The sequence below is a fragment of the Armigeres subalbatus genome, chromosome 3 (genome assembly GCF_024139115.2).
Source record: "Armigeres subalbatus isolate Guangzhou_Male chromosome 3, GZ_Asu_2, whole genome shotgun sequence".
Classification (NCBI taxonomy): domain Eukaryota; kingdom Metazoa; phylum Arthropoda; class Insecta; order Diptera; family Culicidae; genus Armigeres; species Armigeres subalbatus.
Genome location: NC_085141.1, coordinates 371,625,539 through 371,646,889, shown reverse-complemented (window position 1 = coordinate 371,646,889; position 21,351 = coordinate 371,625,539). Strand labels below are relative to the sequence as shown.

The following is a 21,351-nucleotide window of genomic DNA, read 5'->3' as shown; positions in this document are numbered from 1 at the left end:
TAACTCACTTTTTGGTAGGATGAATTCGATTTGACGTTTGGCTTGTGTCGTTTGACACCGCAGCGATCATCATCATCATGAATTCATCATTATGATGATGAAAACTTATCGTTTTTGTGTCATACGACATAAGCCAAACTTCAAACTGTATCCACCCTACCAAAAACAGAGTGGGATTGTGGCGGCCATTAGCGCTCGTAAAATGCTGGATAATGATTCTGACCATATAACATGTTGTTTTTTATTATGCGGGATACACCGCAATGCTATTCACTCATAAGAATCAAGTAAACGGGGTGCAAAAAGCGCGGCGGTACCTTTCCTGAAGGGTACGCCGCGTGCAATTTTAAGAAAATCAGGCAATAAATAATTTGAGTTTACTGTGCGTTCAACGAGAGCCAAGTTTTGACCAATGATTAACTATACGAGCCCTGTGTGCTTACTCGTATAACACAGAGAACGCGTTCGTATTTTCAGATCGCGTTCACCAACTTTATACCACCATCGCCTGATTGTCCATTTTTGACAGATTGACGTGGTTTCGCGACGGCTGACGGTTCTTCGGCTGACGGTCGCGGAGTGTTTCAGCGAAAAATTCTGTAACTCGAGTGATTTTTTTTTTCGCTGGACATTTTCCGCAATCAGCCAACGCTGTGTAATAAATTTGATTGCGAAAATCGTTCGATTCTTTTCCGTGGAAAGTGTGGTGTTTGAAATTTGTTGCTTCAGTTGTATCGATTTGAGAACGGGAGGACGCGGACGAGAATCGGCGCATCTGTTTTTCTAGTGGCAGAAGTAACAGCGGTGTAATAATTCTTTCCCATTGCTAAATTATTCAGGGTGACGAGCAGGAAGACGACCTCGTCCTACTGAATATTATCGCAAGTGCCACCACCACACAAGTAGTGAAGAAAAGGGTTCTGGGGGAGGGTCCCGTGTTTTCAGTTTTCCTTTTTAAGGGCTTATATGCTGATTCGTCGTCGGAGGGGTGGGAGGAAGAAAGAGGGACAGTGAACTGATTGCTTTGCGGAAAGGAAGAACGAACTTGATTTTATCTTTCTGCCAGAAGACGGAGCAGGCAACTGAAGTGAGTATTGCTCGACCCATTTGTTAATTGGATTAGGCGCAGCAGCAGCGCAGCGTCAAGTCAATGTGTTCTGTCGCGTCAGCTGAAAAAGTAATTCCCTTGATGGTTTGACAATTTGTTCTGTTCTCTTGCAGGGCAGAGAGGAGCGCGCTGGACGCACTTTGGAAGCAATCAAAGCAACATCATGATGAACGAGGAGTCGGCTCCCAGTAGGAATGTGGTGTCACAGTTCTTCAAACGTATTTCACAGGTATGGACCATCTGAACAATTCGGGAAGTTTTATTTTGAAAAACAGTGTTCTCGATTAGGATCTAGTTTTAGAAAATTGATTACGTGCTTTGTTTACCTTTCCAGCCAGATCGAAAAACCTCGCATTCTTTACACGTTCTTGTTAAAGTCAGTCGTTCTAATTAGTTGAATAATTATACAGTTTTTTTTCTAACTTGTGAAAATTTTGGCACGCGAATGCTAAAAATCATCGAACAAAACAGCTAAAGTCTTTTGTGACTAAGAAAGTAATTTTTAATCAAAATAAATATGAGTTATTTCTACTTTATGCTCTGATGATATTCACGAAATAATCTGCATTCAAGGAGTAGGTAATCGTTACAAAAAACGGAAACAATCCCTTCGATTTCAACAAATTTTATTTTTTCGAGTTGGTTGTGAATAAAATATCGCACTTTACCAATCAAATTCATGTATGCTTTCATTGCCATCTGTTAGACCAAAGATTTTGTTCTTATGGCTGAATCAAATCGTTTATTAACTATTATTTAATTGTATACTGTTATTTTATTACGTTATTTATTTAAACGCTTCAATGTATTTTTGAATTAAAAATTCCTCGAATCAAAGAAAAATTGCTGCAAATTTTGTATTCGCAAATTTTTACCCAATTGTCATAACCATTGCAGCTATACCAGCTTCAGTTGGACCGATGGACACCGCACACCAGGCTCCGATGGGCGGGCGCGATCGTGCTGATTCTCCTCTTCCTGCTACGAGTATTCACCAAACAGGGCTGGTACATTGTGACGTACGCCCTCGGGATCTATCACCTGAATTTGTTTATTGCGTTCCTGACGCCGAAGATCGACCCCGCCCTGGATCTGGATGGTATGCTCTCGTGCAAGAACCACCATTCAGGACGTTAATGTTGGATTTTTGCTTTTCAGACGACCAAGGCCCCGAATTGCCGACCAGAGCGAACGAAGAATTTCGGCCGTTCATCCGGCGGTTACCGGAGTTCAAGTTCTGGTACGCCATCAGCAAGAGTACGGTCATCGGGATCATCTGCACGTTCTTCGAGGTGTTCAACGTTCCGGTGTTCTGGCCGATTTTGGTGATGTACTTCATTACGCTGTTCTGCATTACCATGAAGCGGCAGATTAGGGTAAGTAGAGTTTATGTGGTCTTGCTATTATTTAAAGAACGTGGATTAGTAAATTCACGTTTCTGGAGTACTAAGAGATTTGGGTGTGTTTGCTATAAACATGTGTATTAACGATTTCGTAGAATGTTAACATTTTTCCCCAAAACAAAATTTCCTATTTGATAGAATTTTACTCGATTTATCGGATAGGCCCTACATGTTATGATTTTTCAGAAAGTTATTGTTATGGGTAGGAATTTGTTTTCTCATTTTTTGTTTGCAATTACGCCCAAATACAGATTTATCTTATCAAAATGATGTCATTGACTTATCTCCCAAAGTACTCAAAGCTGACACAGAATTAGTTGGCACGTAATGTTGCATACTGATTAGGTTTATGACAGTCATTCCCTGAAACGGTTACGGAAGCACAAACAATATTTCGTTTCCTCGCTTAAATTGATCCGTTCAATTGGAATGGAGACGCTGATCTAAAAGCAAATTGCAAGATGACCTCGATGCAGGGCAGGGCAGCAGAAACTATGTTCATTGGAAGGTTGGAAACTGGAACTGCAAGTCGCTATTTGCAGATTACGGCAGGATAATTTACGATTGACTACATCCCCGCAACATAGCCACACTAAGTGTGTTGGACAGGACAGAAAGACGAGGCAAAATAACAGCAGCATCGTACGAGGGCAAACATGGCACGATATAGCGGACAATAAGCGGGCGATAAGCAGACAAAACTTGATTTTCTGGAGGAATAAGCGCTAGCACTTACCGCACTAAAAACGCACGAAAGTTCAATGAGAAGTTGAACCGTTCACGTTAAGGCTTTGTGCACAAATTACGTTACGTAACAAAATAATTATATAAAAAATCAAAGTCGGATACGCAATTTGCATAAATATAATGTCTAGTCACGCGTTACTTGTTGTTACATGAGGTGGGTCGGCGGTTCAAAATATGTACCGATTTTTGCACTACGCAATTTTTGCATAAAGCCTAAGCTGCCGTTATACGCATATTTGTCCCATGTACATAGGAATCCCAGCAAACATGGGACAAATATGCGTATGACGGCAGTAAGGGCCACGTGAAAGGACATAAACGGGAATCTTCATACGAACCAGCGTGCGGCAGTATTACGAAGAGTACCTGGATGGCGATATGGCAGACAAACAATGGCGTACGGTGCCGAACCTGAGAACACGCCCGCAGGACAATCGTTCTCCAGCTCCGGACCTCCCAGAAAACCAGGAGATGATTGGCCGGTTGAAATGCAGCCTCTTAAAAGGAGGCTTCCGAGGACGCAGAAGTTCGAGACACGTGCGGATTTTGCGCCCGAACATGACCTCGGATGGCGACTTCTGGTCGGGAAGAGCACGGTTCTACTTTGGTACTTTGGTACGTTAGAAGAAATGTATCCAGTGCTTCTTGTATCGATCCTTTCCCCTCTCTAATCTTGCCCGTTTGAAGGTGTCCACGAATCTTTCCGCTTGGCCATTGGACTGTGGATGGGACGGAGCCGTCGTGAGATGTTCGATGCCGTTGGTGATGCAGAAATCCGCAAACTCGGCGCTGGTGAACTGGGAACCGTTGTCGCTGACCAGTGTAGCAGGCATACCCAGCCGAGAAAACAAAGGATGCCCTAGTAGCAAATTCAGATCAATTTTGTTGCAGCAACTGCAATGTGACTGAATTTGGATTTGGTGAGAGTGAGTATGTGATCTAGATACGGACGCGCACTGGTGGCATGCTGGCATGCCATACGCTGCAAGCTGGGATGGCCACGATGGAACTGTTCCAGGCAGCGCTTGCGATGCAACGATGGGAAACACTTTAACGGAACTAGATATAACTGACCTGAGATCCCCTTCCAGGTTGTTAATGTAATCCTCATCGAGCTTGACGTGCTGGTTGATCAACCGGGAAAGCAGGTCCCCGTTGCCGAACTTGTGAGTAGGACGTACTCGATGTCGAAATCGTAGAGTAGCAAGTTGAGTGCGAAGCGTTGAAGGCGGTTTGCAGTGTAGACCGGAATACCTTTCTTGGATCCGAAGATCCGCAGCAGAGGATGATGATCCGTTTGAAAACGAAAGTGCCGTCCGAAGAGCATATTGTGGAACTTCGTAACGGCGAAGATGATGGTCAAACCTTCACCGCCCGGCTGACTGTAACGTTGCTCCGCTTTCATGAGTGCCTTCGAGGCATGCTGGACAACCTTGATGGTACCATCGGGGAACTTGTGCCTAATCATCGCTCCTAGTCCAATGGAGGAAGCGTCGGCAGCGACGATGATCTCCCGCTTCGGATCGTAGTGTGCGAGGCGCGAGTATATGATACAGGCCGGCAGGTTTTTATCATAGCTTGCGATCGACGGGTGATGAGGTTACCACCCTTAAAGTCGATTTTGTGTTATAACGTCGAGTGCGTTAGCATAGACCCGTAATGCTGGGTAGACACCTTTACGTGGTGTGTTACGGGATAAGATCTACCACGGTTACATTGCCAGCTACAGGCAAATCCTGACCCAACGTTTACCTTCCTCATTATCCAACTCCGTGGTACTTATGAGGGTGTCGCTAAGTCGGTGGCCTCTCGTTAAGTAAGTACCACACCAACACTTCCTTCCTCTCCAGCAAGCGTTGCCCAAGTAACACGCAAATTTGCGGCAACTGCGCCAAATGCCACCCCATCGACGACACCATGGCAATCGACGAAGCAAGCAACTCTCCAACCAACCGCCCACGATATTCCGAGCCCCAGTTCTGCAATTTCTGCAAAACCAACGAACACCATCAGTCAAGCCATAAATGCCCGGAATACCTCAAAGAGGTAGAAATTCAGAGGATCCGATTCGACCAGGGAATCTCCTATGTACAAGCACGCAAGGACTACGAGGCTCGCTCCGGGTCAGGACATGCAAACACCTTCGACAAGCAAGCCAACCAAACACGAAAATCCGGAGTAAGTAACCGGCTCGATTCCACCCAAAAAAACGGAACGATCGAAGACCTGGTCCACCAAGTCGCCAAGCTTACTGAGACGATTGACAAGCTGCAGGAAAACCTCAACATCAAAGATCGAATCATCGAGAAGCTGAGAGAAATGCTCCCGCAAAGCAACCAGGATACAGAAAAGGACGAGGAAATAATCAAGAAGAAGAATAAAGCTGAAGAACAGAAGAAGAAGAGTGGCTCTCCCTAGTTACGGTGAAGATGGGCGTGGCCAGGAGTAGTAATCCTCATGCTTTTGTTATTTTTGTTTAAGACTGGAATCAAGGACCACTCCCCTTCTTGATTTCTGATAGCATTCTATACAAAGATCTCAAAAGTAAAACATGAGTATCACTAGTGTCCAATCTACGAATTACACCGTAACAATGCTAATGCTAATGCTAATAACGTCGAGTGCGGTAGCATAGGCGTGAGCGTTCTCAATAGTCCTCCCCTGTATTGTATTGCTTAATTGCGGGCCGGGGGATACGGACTGGTGAAAGTGTTTTGGTTTTGGTGGGTCGGGTGAACCCATCCCCACACTACCAGAGTTAACCTCCTCGGGTGTCTGTTCGCAGATTTCCGTTTACTCTTGCTCAAGAAAAAAAAAATCCGAGTAGAGGATTTGTTTGAACTTCTCAAACGCTTTTTGGCACTCCGGAGTCCACTGGAACGGACCGAATTGCCGTAGTAGTTTATGGCCCCCAAGGAGGACCGTACACCGAAGGCATCGCTAGGAGACGGTAATTTGGATATCGCTTCGATCTTGGTCGGAACCGGGCGTAACCGTCGTTGACGAGACCCACGTATACTGTACTTGCTGCTTACGAAGAGTGCACTTGTCGACGCGGATGGTGAAACCGCATTCCTGGATTCGCCTCAAAGCAGCTCAAAGGTTGCGATCGTGCGCTTCTTCTGTTTTACCTCCGATGATGACTTCGTCGAGGTTGCTGGAAATGCATTCTAGGCCAGCAAGCATTGTGTCGATAAGCTGTTGGAATGCACCAGATGTTGTCTTCACACTCGGCGGAAGACGGTTGTAAGAATAGAGTTCACGATGCGTATTGATAGTGAGCAACTTGCGGTGCTGCTCGTCGACTTCCACCTGCAAGAAAGCGTCGGACAGCCAGTGAGCTTGGCGAAGATGTCTTCCGGAAGTGGAAGCGAATACTAATTGGGAGCAGCATTCAATCCCGTGGAATAGTTCCGACGGTTGGTACCGACGTACCGTTGGCTTTGCGAACGACAACAATAGGAGCGGCCATTCGGAGTAGTCGACAGGAGTGATGATGTTGAGTTTCTCCAGTCGATCGAGCTCGCATACGCTACCGGACGCTTCGGGCAGAAAACGGGTCGAATACTTTCTTTCAGCCTCAATTTCACTTTGGTTTCACTGCCCTGTCCATGGATAAGGGGCTTGACGTTGATATTTCAAGTGTCTTAAAAAGATTTTTATTTTATTTTTATTTTTGTTGTTTAATAGAGTGCTTTTTTCAAACAAAGGTTAAGTTCAACACTAAATTAAAAAAATTAGGATATTTTTCCATTTTTTATATCTCTTTCACAAGAATATCGTTATTTTAATGGTAATGGTTTGAAAATAAGCTCCGTAGAGAAACTTTTATCACATCTTACTTAAATAAGGTCAACAGTTATACCAAACACTTGAGGTACCATGCCTCCAAGTTAACTAATGGTTGGTGTCGCACGATCTAACAACAACTGCCTATTGGTAAATTTGGAGGTGCCGGCAGGGCTCAGTAGGGGTCTAACTAACATAACTCTAATACTAACAAGACCCTGAAACAAACGCTTATCCAAATAGCATACATCTATTTATACTTGTAGTAGTAGCTAACAATAATTCATTTTGTACCCGTATAGCTGAAGTAGAATTTTAGTAGTGAAAAGTAGAATTTGTAGATTTACTAATTTGGCATTGGAGATAGTGAATGTATCTATTATATCTTCTCGATAATCTTTTTATTTTAGTCTCTCTAGCTGCATGGATCAACGCAAAAAAAACTGTTTCTCTCTTCCTTCTATTAGGTTAGTTAGAAAAATTAGCGGATATATAGGGGACATGACTTAGTGTTTCTCGTATTAAGACAAATTCGCTGACCTTTACCTTATAATAAAATAAATGACCGATAGTAAAATAAATGACTGAAATTCAAAGATATCAAATAAATAATAAAAAACGAAAATAAATACATGACCATCGGTGGACAGAAAGATAAGAGACAGAGTTCTGTTTAGAATAGTTAATTGAGACCATTGCACTCACAAGATAGAGAATAACTAGTACCACTATTATTGCTACAAGACTAATAACTTGACCACTTACGGAAATGAGGATAGACCATATGATGCGTTGAATATTGCATACCCTGAATCTGAATAACTGAATTTTAGACCTCATTATTTTAATAAATAATAAAGGTTTGAATATTAGAAAAGGGAATAGAACTTGACAAAAAAAGCAATTACGGAACAACTGGACAGAAATTTTGTATAATGATCACTATTAGACTACTGAAACTTTAACATTTAACATATGACATTACTGTGACTGATAGGATACAATTAACTCGACAACGTATTGACAAACATCCGATACTCAACCGTTTTAAAATAAGGGAAGCTCTTCAATGTGTCCATTTATTACAATAGTACTTAAATTAATCTATTTTGAAACTACCCTACCAGAATGATATCATTACATCTTTATTCGAAATTGTTACTTGGAAATGGCAACAGTACCACCCGTTGTCAACATAGACTACTATTAGGTATTGAATGTCGGCTCCAAGTAACTAATAATTAAATTTACATGTTAACTACTTATTCAGAAAACATCTATGTACATGTTGAGCTTCCATTATTTGTTCGGTTTATAATTGACAGACTGTAGATAGAAAGAATAATGTATCGGTATGATCACAATACAAACCCAGGCCGCAGTGACCTAGTGAGCAACATAGCTTGAGTCGTCTGCTAGTATTGTGTATCACATGGAGAGCCCAGCCGAGATACCAGTCTATTAAGACTACAGCTGGTCAACCCTCGAAAAAAAAAAAAAATTTCACTTTGGTTTTACTGCACAAACCGAGCTTTTCGCCGGAAAATTTCGGAAAGGATGACTCGAGTGAAGCTGGGGAACCAGAACCGCTGCAACAGAAGGTGTCCATGGGTAGAGACCAGAGACTAAAGCTGTAAAATAGATCGGAACCGAGCAGATGTAGTTGCATCTTGGAGACGCGGACCAGCTCGCATCGTGTACTTCCTCCGATCGTGACATCGCACTCTTATTCTCCATCGAGCGGCAGAAAGTTGCCAGACGCTGTCTTCGCTTTTACTGTAGCTGGTGCTAGAACACAACTTCCGAGCTTCTTCCATATGTCCCTGCTGATGACGCCGTGTCAAGCTGCAACCGTATCTGCGTTCCGGATATGACAACGGAAACAAATCGGCGCCGCTGTTGCACGCTGCACATGTCGTCGGCCAACACCTTGCTTGAAATTTCCCGCATTCTGCGTCTGCTTCCAAGTTTACGGAACTGTCGCAGTACCCCTCACGGTGCCCGAATCGGCCACAATCGTTGTATTTGTGGATTTTGTAGCCACAGTCCCGAAGGAAATGTAGCACACCGCAGAGCCGTTTTTGATGTTCACGCTTTCCAAATCGTTTTCCGCTATCGAACTTGCGCACTGCTTGAACTTGGCCAAAGAGAGTCGGAGATTCGATCATCGCCCTGTCATGTTTTAAGTTGAACAGATAGTCCTCCGAAAGTTGCTCCAACGTGACGTCATTGTTGTCCTCAATTTTTGTGAGGAGACGAGTCGGAATTTCGACGTCATTCTTCGATTTGAGGCCACACACGTCCAGTCCACCAAGCACTTGAACTGCTCCTCAGTGAGCTTGTCGAGCTCAAATTCAACACACGCTTTATTCATCCTGCAAGCGAACGCCACATGATCCTCTGAGGGATTTTTCGCTATTTGCAGGCATCGCTATCGTCGACTGATTACCAATTCTTTTGCTCCGAAAAGGCACTTGAGCTTTGCTACTGTCGGCGCAAAGGTAAATTCCTTCGGAAGTTTAGGTAAAATGTAGCCTACATACCTTTCGTGCTCGGCTAAACTGCCCATGATCGCATATTTGTAACATTCGCATTTTCAGGCCTGGTAGCGAGTCACTTTTTAGTGACTTGATCACTATTTTGAGTTTAGTCACGAAAAAGTCACTATTTGCATCCAAAAGTCACTAAAGTCACTATTTTTCGGAAAATGGTCACAAAAGTCACTATCTTTATATTGCCTGTTGTAAAAAAGTTCAAAGCAAAATCATTTGTACCTATTATCATCAACCAAATCAAATGTGAATCTGGTAGCAATAATATTGAATTTGGGAAATATGCACCAAAGAAGATCCAAATATGTTGTGAAAATCTTGAGGTTATTTCCTATTCATGTCTACTATAATATTTTTCTTCACATATGGAATTTGTTAAAATGCTCACCTCAAGTAAAGAGTACAGAATTGAGGAATATTGGAACCAGAACCACGTCTGTTGGTGAGCTTTAATACCCTCCGGTGACAAAGATAGTGAACGGCCTCAGTTTCATCACAGGAAAATTTATGTTTCTCAGCGTCAGGGAGAATAATGAGCGGTAAGGGCGCCAATGACAGAAAGTTTATTATGATTGTTAAATTCGTTTATGATTGTTAAATCTGCCTTGCGACCCTTCGAAATAAGTCTGTAATGTAGAGCAAGTTATGTCAGAAGTGGTTCTGACATAAGCCACTAAATTCAAAACTTTTTGATTGAAATTATTTCAGAAATATCATATTTTTATTTAAAAAAATCTGTTTATTAGCAATTAAGAATAAATACAAAAAAAAATGTGTGGAGGTGAATTAATTGGTCGGATTTTTTCAATCTAAAATAAAATAAAGAATTAATTAGATTTAAAAGATTTTTTAATTCGAGAGTGTTTGGCCACCCATTTTTAATTAATTTTAATACTTATACTCTGTCATTTAGAAATTTAGGTTTATTAGAAGACCATCGTTTTATTGAATTTTAAAAAATTTCCCCAGAATGCCACGTCGAGTTCGACAAGCCTCGTTGAATAAACGTACAACTCCTGCTAAAAAATCATCTTTTTGCAACTTGTTGCACAAACTACTATTAATTTTATTATTTAACCATAGTTTCATAACAGGTAAAATTTTCATTATTAGGGGAAATGACGGCTTCGGCAGGTTTTGTTTTGGCCACAATATTCTTTGATATGCAAAGAATGTTTAGGCCAAATTTGAGCATAATTAGTTATAGAAAAGGCAGCAGGGGGCAGCAGGGACTATGTCCAAGGGCTTGACGATCCCTCCCCAGGCCATCTGCGAGTTGTGGCGCCTGCCTAGGATGTGGTGGGGTTTGACAGTGGGCCCTGTTAAACCTCTATAAAAAGCTGCATGAATCCGCAAGTAGGCTCCAAAGCGACCGTGTGCCGCTCAAAGCGCACAAGCCCAAGTCCTGGTGTTAGGTGGGACGCTAAACAGCCCTGACACGACGGCCCTCCGACGAGACAGGAGGTTTGCGCAGGCCCAATAAGCCGCCTTTACAAACAACCATTACGAACGACATAGAAGATAATACGACTCGATACAATCGGCAACGACCTAGGCGACGAATAAAGGATCACGATTGGAAGCTTGGAACATGGAACTGCAAGTCGCTAGGCTTCGCAGGTTGCGACAGGATAATCTAAGATGAATTACATCCCCGCAACTTTGATGTCGTAGCGCTGCAGGAAATCTGCTGGACAGGACAGAAAGTGTGGAAAAGCGGGCATCGAGCGGCTACCTTCTACCAAAGCTGTGGCATCACCAACAAGCTGGGAACCGGCTTCATAGTGCTGGGAAAGATGCGCCAACGCGTGATTGGGTGGCAGCCAATCAACGCAAGGATGTGCAAGCTGAGGATAAAAGGCCGTTTCTTCAACTATAGCATCATCAACGTGCACTGCCCACACGAAGGGAGATCCGACGACGAGAAAAAAGCGTTCTATGCGCAGCTGGAGCAGACATACGATGGATGCCCACTGCGGGACGTCAAAATCGTCATCGGTGACATGAACGCTCAGGTAGGAAATGTATAGACCGGTCATCGGACGGGATAGTCTGCATACCGTATCGAACGTCAACGGCTAACGATGCATAAACTTTGCAGCCTCCCCCGCAAGAATATCCACAAGGCCACATGGAAATCACCTAATCAAGTAACGGAAAACCAAATCGACCACGTTCTAATCAACGGTAAATTCTTCTCCGACATCACGAACGTACGCACTTACCGCAGTGCGAATATTGAATCCGACCACTACCTCGTTGCAGTATACCTGCGCTCAAAACTCTCGACGGTGATCAACACGCGTCGGAGTCGTCCGCCGCGGCTGAACATTGGGCGGCTACAAGACGGTAGGCTAGCCCAAGACTACGCGCAGCAGCTGGAAGTGGCACTCCCAACGGAAGAGCAGCTAGGCGCAGCATCTCTTGAAGATGGCTGTAGAGATATTCGATCTGCCATTGGAAGCACCGCAACCGCTGCACTAGGCACGGTGGCTCCGGATCAGAGAAACGACTGGTATGACGGCAAATGTGAGCAGTTAGTTGAGGAGAAGAATGCAGCATGGGCGAGATTGCTGCAACACCGCACGAGGGCGAACGAGGCACGATACAAACGGGCGCGGAACAGACAAAACTCGATTTTCCGGAGGAAAAAGCGCCAGCAGGAAGATCGAGACCGTGAAGAGACGGAGCAACTGTACCGCGCTAATAATGCACGAAAGTTCTCTGAGCAGTTGAACCGTTCACGTAAGGGCCACGTGCCACACCCTGATATGTGTAAGGACATAAACGGGGACCTTCTTACAAACGAGCGTGAGGTGATCCAAAGGTGGCGGCAGCACTACGACGAGCACCTGAATGGCGATATGGCAGACAACGGTGGCGGTATGGTAATGAACCTAGGAGCACGCGCGCAGGACATACGTCTTCCGGCTCCGAATCTCCAGGAAATCCAGTAGGAGATCGGCCGGGTGAAAACAACAAAGCCCCTGGAGTTGGCCAGCTCCAGGAGATCTGTTTAAATATGGTGGTGAGGCACTGGCTGGAGCGCTGCACTGGGTAATTACCAAGGTTTGGGAGGATAAGGTTCTGCCACAGGAGCGGATGGAAGGTGTCGTGTGTCCCATCTACACAAAAGGCGATAAGCTGGATTGTAGCAACTACCGCGCAATCACATTGCTGAACGCCGCCTACAAGGTACTCTCCCAAATTTTATGCCGCCGACTAACACCAGATGCAAGAGAGTTCGTGGGGCAGTACTAGGCGGGATTTATGGGTGAACGCTCTACTACAGACCAGGTGTTCGCCGTACGCCACGTATTGCAGAAATGCCGCGAATACAACGTGCCCACACATTATCTATTTATCGATTTCAAAGCCACATATGATACAATCGATCGGGACCAGCTATGGCAGCTTATGCACGAACACGGATTTCCGGTTAAACTGCTACGGTTGTTCAAGGCGACGCTGCACCGGGTGATATGCGTAGTTCGTGTTTCGGCGGCATTCTTGAGTCCCTTCGAGGGTTACGTCAAGTTGATGGTCTTTCGTATCTGCTATTCAACATCGCTTTGTAGGGAGTATTACAAAGGGCAAAGGTTGACACGAATGGTACGATTTTCACGAAGTCCGTCCAGTAATTTGGTTTCGCTGACGACATAAATATTATGGCACGTAACTTTGAAAAGATGGAGGAAGCCTACATCAGACTGAAGGGTCTGATCCGATCCGACGGGCTCAAGAAGGCGAGGTGCGCAGCGGGCAAGGTGGATCGATCAGTTGAAGGACGATTTGCGGACCCTCCGCAGACTGCGTGGTTGGCGACGTGCAGCCATGGACCGAGCTGAATGGAGAAGACTTTTATATATTGCACAGGCCACTCCGGTCTTAGTCTGGTAATAAATAAATAAAATAGGATTTTTTTCGGAAGTTCCTAGAATTTCGTCCTAGAATTTTTGAAGGAATTAAGTGTAAAAGTCGCCTTTAGAGAAAACAACGTTGTTACTGAGAAACTTGTTGTTATAATGGCAATCCCTTCTATAATTATCAATTTTCTATTTAGCTTCCAAACTAATTTATACTTTATTTCTCACATAAATAAATCATCTGCACCATGTATAACTTAAAACCGTGACGCTCCTAAAAGTTATGTATGTATTCGATGTATCTTTCATAATCCGGGAAGTTTTACAAAAACCCTGGAAAAAACCTGCAAAAATCAAGGAATTTTTATTTTGAAAATAAGTCGCGGCACCATGACAAGGATTCCTTCCGGGATCGTAGAATAATTACTTTCCGGATTCCAAATATTTTTTTTCTTTCGGAATCCTAAAAGAATAGTCTTCGAAATCCCAAAAGTATTTCCTTCGGGACTCCGAATACTTCCTCTTTGAAACAGCAAAAGAATTCGCTTCGGATTCCCAAAAGGTTTCGTTGCTATAGCAGGAATAGAAAGACAACAAATGAAAATGAAAAAATGGTTTATGTAGATGAAATCTCACAATCCGCAATTTCATTTCATAATCTTATAAATGACTTCCATGACTACATAGCATAGCATTGGACACTAGTGATACTTATGTTTTTCTTTTGAAATCTCCATTCAGATTAGGTGGATGTCGTCCTTGATTTAAATCCTAGAAAAAAAAATCAAAAAAGCATGAGGATTACTACTCCTGGCCACGCCCATCGTTACCGTAACTCGGGATGGGAAGGAAGTGTTGTTGTTGTACTTACTTAATGAGAGGCCCCGACTAAGCGACACCCTCATAAGTACCACGGAGTTGGATATTGGGAAAGGTATTCGTTGTGTCCGGATCTGTAGCTGACAATGTCAGCGTGGTATATCTTACACCGTAACACACAACGCAAAGGTGTCTTCCCAGTGTTACGGGGGAATCTATAAATAAGTAGGCTGACCATACGTACCGTATTTAACGGGACAGTCCCGTTTTTTAGACCTTATTGTGCTGTCCCGTCGTAATCTAAAAAATTCTCAAATTGTCCCGTTTTTTCATTGATTCTTCCAAAAGAAAAAAATCAATAATTTAGGCAGGAATCTCAAACCAAATACAAAGAAAGTGGACGAAATCAATAAAAAAAAGTGTGAGATTGTGTTGATTTTCAAAGGAAGATATTTTTGCCGTTATGCATTTCGCATGGATTGACTTTCTTAAGGTTTTTCACAGTTAATGACAACGGGAAATTTCTTCATACAGTTTCATTTCAATGACTTTTTCTGTTTATTTCGAAGCCATTACAAATTTGGATAATTTCATCAATGAATTAAACGGAACCGGTAACTTGGTAGGCAAGTACATCCTGAAAATCAGGTCAGGCCTCAACGTCAAGAAAATAAAGCGCAGGGACAGACATTCTAATTTCCAAATTAAATTTAATTTACGATTTTCTTTTCTTGCGAAGGTAATTCTGTTTTTTTTTCGATTGATTCTTTTCGAATCATTAGGAATCATTCAGTCTTTTTGAATAATTCCTAATATTTCGTAATCATATAGGAGAAGTGCACCGAAATCATATAGAGAGAGAAGTGCACCGGAGAAGTGCACCGAAATCATATAGGATAAGTGCACGCGGTAATTTGGCCAACCCTCAAAAATACATAATTTTCCAAAATAATCGATCAGTGAAAAGCAGCGTCGAATCGTGAGGGATATATCTCTTGTTGGAACTAATAAAACCCTCCCGAATCGCATTATTTTTGAAGTCATTCGTAAAATTGGCCAAATTAGGAACATGGCCAAACCCGGTACAGTTCCCCTACTGTAAAAAATCGACGACAATAAAAAAAATTATAAATCAGTTGAACAAATCGAGTTTGAGGCATTTTCAAACCGAGGGAAAGTTTGTTCGGATTTTGGTTCTCACGTACTTTAAGGCTAGTTTACAGATCAGGAGCTTGTCAGCAAGTTTCGCTTTCATATGTGTGGGCAAGATTTATGGGATTTCGTTGTAGGAAGTTAGAATTTCGGCCCGATTCAAAATACAATCCGGTGGAAATTTCCGAGAGTCCGAGCTGAAAATCAGCCTACAAATAAGCCGGGATTTGTCTTAATTTTGGTGAAGAAATTGCATGAATCTCACTCTTTTAGAAGCACATGGAACAAAAACAATGGACAAGATTCCCGATGTGTGAGGCTACTTTTAGCGTCATTTAAATCAATTTCGATCAAAAAGTACTGTGAGTTGATTAGTTTTTACATTAAAGCACATGCGCCAACCATATTCATAGAAATAATTAAAATTACATTTAATTAATGTTCGTTTCTTGTTATTCTTGTCCGTAGATTTTCCCTCACTTATATTCATGAAAAAGGGTTTTAGCACGAAAAATCTATAATCCTACCCTATTGCTCTTTTCGCATATGCCTTTTGACAGGGTACTTTGACTATTTTTTTGTTATTTTCAATTGTTCACAATTGGAAAAGTTTTTGATATTGGTCAGTAATAAAATCCATGTTTAAGAGTAGATTAAAAATTTCAAAATTTCACAATTTAAAAAAAATGAAGAATGCGTTAATAAATTAAATAACTCCTTCGAGTTTTTCCGCGTTATTTTGAAGAGTGAATTATTTGTTATATTTTTCCACAACTAACTTAATACAGAAGAAGGTTATGGTGGTGAATGATTCACTCTAAAAAATTTCTCTAACTTTTTACACGGAAAATGAAAATTAAGCCCACACATTTTGAATTTTCCCACAAGGTTTTTTGACATGTCCCGTTTTGCAAGTGCATTTGTCCCGTTTTTTCACCGAAAGGATCTGGTCAGCCTATAAATAAGTTGCATATATTATTGCAATCTAATGTAAAATGCATTATTTTTTTTTATAAATGGCATAAAATCAAATTTAGCTGTTTTCAATATTTGAGCCAGATTTTAGATGCTGGATGCCAGAGGATATTTTCAAATGTCTTCACAGTCGAGTAAAATGTCTTCAAATGTTTTCAATATTAAAATTATGATTATTCAACAACGAGAAATTTCAAAATCCAATAAGTTTGAAAAGTCGATCATTTCCATTTATTTATGAACTGAGGTGATGTCTGTGTGTGCGTATGTATGTGTGTGTATGTGTACGTGTACAAATTTTGTAAAAAACTTTTTGGAACTTAGCATTGTCCGATTTACTTGCAACATGTTTCATTCAACGGGGAATCTTGTCCCATTGTTTGCTATTAAAAATTGGCCAGATCGGACTATGGGATCAGAAGTTATGGCCAAAATACTTTTTTTTATGCCCATACACGCTAAAAAATACTCATTTTTTAAAGTATTTTTTACATGAGAAAGGTATCAACCCCAGCACCAACATACTTATGGAACTTCCAAATGATTTCCAGAAAGAACTTCCGGAGGAGTTTCTGAAGCATTTTTCGGATAAATTTCTGAAGGAACTTTCGGAGAAGGAACTTTCGGACGAATTCCTGTTGGAACATCCAAAGGATTTTCTGAAGTAACTTCCGGAGAAATTTCTAAAGGAACTTCCGGAGGAATAGCTGGAGGAACTTGAGAAGCAATTCCTACAGGAACTTCAGGATGAATTCCTTTTCTTGAAAAAACACTCTAGGAGTTTCTGGAGGCATTTTTGAAGGATCTTCTGGATGAATTCTTAGAGGAACTTCCTGAGGTATTGCTGCAGGAATTTCCGAAAAAAAATGCTTGAAAAAAATCCAGATCCAGAGTATACTTCCGGAGACATTCCTGGAGGAATTTCCGGAGCAACCTATAGGTATATATGGAGGCGATTCATGGGGAATTCCTGGATGTACTCCCGCAGGAATACCAATAGAAATTTCCAGAGGAATTGCTGGAAGAAGTACTGGAGAAATTCGTGTAGGAAAATTTTGGAGAAATTTCTGGACGAGTTTAAGGAAAAGCTCCTAGAGCAGCCGTTCTCAACCTGGGGTACATGTGTAGATGGTCAAACCGGATCCCTTTGTTGAACGGATCAAATTTATTTTCTCCATTCTAATGATCCATAGCTTTCAACTTGATCGGATTTTTTGGAATGGTTCATTAAGGTGATCCGGAACATGTTGGGTACTAAGCTGTCAAATCGTATGGATTTTCCTTCGTTGACATTTAGCTCCCTTATCCTCGCCAGCAAAAGATGTTTCGGACAGCGACGACAGCGACAATCTTTATCTAGTAACTAAAATATCTTTTTTTCTCCCCTTTGTCGTCCAGGGAGTGCTTTTTTACAGTTTATGCATTATTATTTGAAATCGCTCTTCCTACCACGACCAACTTTTAGCCATTAATATTTATTATTAAATAAATAAATTCCTGATTCTCTAATCCAACTCCACCTTCCTTCCACTTACAGCACATGATCAAGTACCGGTACCTGCCGTTCACCCACAGTAAGCCCCGCTACCAGGCGGTCCCGACGGAAAAGTGACAATTAAAAGCACAAACCTTGCCACCAGCATCATCCGTTTCTTCGTCGTCGTCGTCATCATCGTCGTCGTCTTCGGTCGTATCGTCCGCGGAGGTTGCCACCGGTTCTGCTGCCACGGCGGGACCGGTGGCGGCTGCCACAGCAGCATCCCCCTCCACGGTGGTTCCGATCATTTCGACTGTCTAAGAGAGAACGAGCAGCCAGAAGCGTGCGCGCGTGTATGAAAAACAACCCATCCAAAGTGAGCCTCCGTCAAGTCGTCATCAGCAGGGACAGTCGGACAGACAAACCTCACTATCCCAAAACAAAAAAAAATGGAGAGAAGGAAGGACTCGAGAGGAAGATTCGATTTATTTTGGTTTCGTAACGTAGTTGCTTCGACTTATGAGTTGTTTTTCAGTTAGGAGCTGTGACGAATGGAAACGGTGATAAAAGAGCGGTGACCTTTGTTCGAGAAAATCGACATCGGGTGACCTAACGAAGGGCATTGATTTGTGCTTACATCGATTGAAAAAAAAAGCTTAAAACCCACGATCGTATTTATTAGAACGCATGGAGACTTGCGTATTTCAAGTATCAAAACAAAAATCTGAATTCGGTTCCGCTTCGTGGTAGTCAGCCACCCACCTGTTCGGGTGTGTTTGGTGAAGAGTTATTTCAAGTGTTTCAAAAATTCGAAACACTCCAGCAATAGTAATTATTATGATTATTATTTTCAACGCAAAACCCCTTTATATTCTTAGTTGAGTAATGCTAGGTGCATGTTGATTTAGTACTTTTTTATTATTTCGTATTTAAGGACGGTTTCCCATATATATCCCTATCTTAGTTTTAGTAAGTTTAATATCGGACTTTCGGCACAGAGTTGTTCGATTATCTTTCTGTGTACATGTTTCCTTCCCCATCTTATCTTCTAGCTAGTTTCGTAATTGTTTAAAATATCAAACACAAGGGTAGTGATCGAAGAAGCGAAGCGTGCAAACTTCATCCCAAGAGTTGGCTTCTTCAAAACAATCAATTAACAGCAGTAGATAATTTAAAATAGATTCCGTTGAATTTGCCATTAGTTTGGAGGAATTTATGGGTTATCTTTGAACAAAAGCTACAGAAATTGTATGAACATTAGCAATGCTAGGGACTCTTCTCGAAACAGCAGACAGAAGAACATTTACTCCAGAAGATCGAACCCTTCAAATGTAAAATCGTAGCAGAGTGGAAGACAAAAGAGCAAAGGTGAAAAACCCTAACATTTAAACACACTTTAAAGTAATCTATCTACATTGAGAACAACAAAATATTCTTTAGCAGCAAAGGACAAAGCAAACAAAATATACACAACGGAAGTGAACCGTGGCAACCAGCGCATTGTAATAAGAAAAATCTTGGATAACCAAATAAATATTACAAAGTAAAATGATAACCCGAGTGAAGGTTTTACGATGACAATCCGAAAGCCTTCTGGATGCTATGAAGATGGTGGGGAATTTGCACCTCTCCCAACGATCTTAGTACAGATTTCGGGCCGATTCCAGTTGCTAAGTGAGATTATTACCGTCAAACGGGGTAACTTGCAACACTTTTCAGGTTTCACTCTCCATAATTCCAAAATAAAATGATTAATTTATTATACTGGTATATGATACTTTTAACTAGGAATTAGATGTTCAATTATCCGTTACGTTAGGATCTAGATATTCTGTAGTAGTGTAAATCTAGTCATATCCTCAGGTTCAGTTTAATACTGAAGCTGATAATATGACGTCCCACCCCGAGGGCGCATTAAGACTGATGCCAGTTACAGGGCTGGTAGCGACTGAAGCCACTCAAAATAGTGACTTTAGTGACCAAAGCTGACGAAAAAAGGGACCAAATAGTGACTTTCAGTTGCAGAAAAAGCTTACAATTTCAGTTGCAAGTTCTATGAGAAAAAAATCAAGCGTTTTTGGATCGAAGGAGAATATTTTTTCGTAATTTGTGGTGGAAAACATCTTTCACTCACCATTTTTCTCTTAGAACCAACCTCAGAAGAGAAACGAAAAAATAGTACACGCTAACTTTTATCTACTTAGTGACTAAGTAAATTTGTATTGCCTTCTCTTTCAACCCCACGGAAATTTTACTCAATATCTGTAAAAAGCAGGACAACTCAAAACTGTGAGTAGTCTGCAAGAAAATCAAATTTTTACGCCACTGGAAGTGAGCGAAATATGGATATCACTCTTAACACCTGTTTTTGTTTTCTGAAAATGATTTCTCGGCGAAAATCTTCGTGAATGAGCATTCTCTTCTCGTGAGAATGAGTGAAAATTTCGATCATTGGATTAGCTGAACACCTACTTAAGAAATATGCAGAGAACTCTACGATTTGTCATAGGTGAAACGGATGTTTTTTTGAATTTTTGGTGCGACAGGAACAACAGTACGGATCGTTTTAGTAGAAAACAATACAAAAATTATGGAGATTCATGTACAACGAGCCTGGGATTGAACCGTCGACCTCCTGCTTGTAATGAGGACCATGCTATCTGAACTTTAAAAAAAATACTCCAAAATACGCAGGTTTTCCGACTTGCTGTGCGTATTCATGAACGATTTTTGCTATGGAATTCGACAGCGCATGCAATCTTCAAAATTACATCTGTCAAATCTACAAAAATTGGCCGCTTGAGAACAAATTATACTTTCTTGAATTTTTTAGACAAATTTTTATATGGATGCCCAATGAGGGAAGTCTGCTCATATTGAGGCAACAACCTAAAATCCAAATATCCTCAAATTGTGGTGGAATGATAGCATTTTATCAATGAAGGTCATTTAGCATATTTATGGATTTGTGCTGTGAAAAAATGATAGATGACCAACAAAATGATGACCAAATATCATTGAGAGAAGTTGTTCTAATTTTGCGTGGCCACTAAAAAACATCTTCAGGAGGAACAAAACACAGTAAATAATAGAGTAAATAAGGTTGTCAATTAAAAAAAAACTCGCAACATAACGATCATATGTCTAGAGGATTTATTATAAAAATACGCTATAACAACACTACTTTAGTTCTTGGTAAAACAGGGGAGAATCAAGTCTCCCCACCTTCCCCTACTGCATAAAGTTTTAGTTAAAAAAAAAACGATATCAACAGGTCTCCTCACGGTGGGGCATGCACCCCAATACGCCACCGCATAGGCTGCGCATCCGGCGACTGACGAGGGTTTAGGTGGAGGGACTGGGAATCGAACCCATGACCATTCGCTTGAAAGGCGAACGTGTAGCCAACTACGCTACGGGACCCCCTGCGCGAATTAAATGGCTGGCGAAGTTACAGAGCGAT

General features: G+C 41.7%; 2 protein-coding genes across 4 annotated transcripts; both read left to right on the top strand.

The window, feature by feature from the left end:
* Positions 1-536: 536 nt before the first annotated feature.
* On the top strand, positions 537-19,443 carry LOC134226461 (protein RER1). 3 transcript variants are annotated; one of them, XM_062707243.1, is made up of 6 exons: positions 537-806; positions 930-1,087; positions 1,222-1,337; positions 2,006-2,207; positions 2,267-2,484; positions 17,949-19,443. In XM_062707243.1, exons 3-6 carry the CDS (start codon positions 1,272-1,274, stop codon positions 18,021-18,023), a joined length of 561 nt encoding a protein of 186 aa, XP_062563227.1. In that variant the 5' UTR covers positions 537-806; positions 930-1,087; positions 1,222-1,271; the 3' UTR covers positions 18,024-19,443. The 3 variants fall into 3 exon arrangements, with proteins under 3 accessions (XP_062563227.1, XP_062563225.1, XP_062563226.1); XM_062707241.1 differs by having other exon boundaries at positions 537-902; positions 960-1,087; XM_062707242.1 differs by having other exon boundaries at positions 553-655; positions 840-1,087.
* LOC134223607 (uncharacterized) lies at positions 3,096-4,126 on the top strand. The gene is made up of 2 exons (XM_062702799.1): positions 3,096-3,873; positions 3,946-4,126. The coding sequence occupies exons 1-2, from the start codon at positions 3,651-3,653 to the stop codon at positions 4,119-4,121; spliced, it is 399 nt and encodes a 132-aa protein (XP_062558783.1). The 5' UTR covers positions 3,096-3,650; the 3' UTR covers positions 4,122-4,126.
* Positions 19,444-21,351: the final 1,908 nt, after the last annotated feature.

Bases quoted from the DNA above. Each gene is read 5' to 3' on its own strand.
- LOC134226461 (XM_062707243.1), top strand. From the start codon at position 1,272: ATGATGAACGAGGAGTCGGCTCCCAGTAGGAATGTGGTGTCACAGTTC. The intron at 1,338-2,005 runs GTATGGACCATC...TAACCATTGCAG, and splicing joins TCTTCAAACGTATTTCACAG to CTATACCAGCTTCAGTTGGA. The intron at 2,485-17,948 runs GTAAGTAGAGTT...TTCCACTTACAG, and splicing joins CCATGAAGCGGCAGATTAGG to CACATGATCAAGTACCGGTA.
- LOC134223607 (XM_062702799.1), top strand. From the start codon at position 3,651: ATGGCGTACGGTGCCGAACCTGAGAACACGCCCGCAGGACAATCGTTC. The intron at 3,874-3,945 runs GTACGTTAGAAG...GCCCGTTTGAAG, and splicing joins GGTTCTACTTTGGTACTTTG to GTGTCCACGAATCTTTCCGC.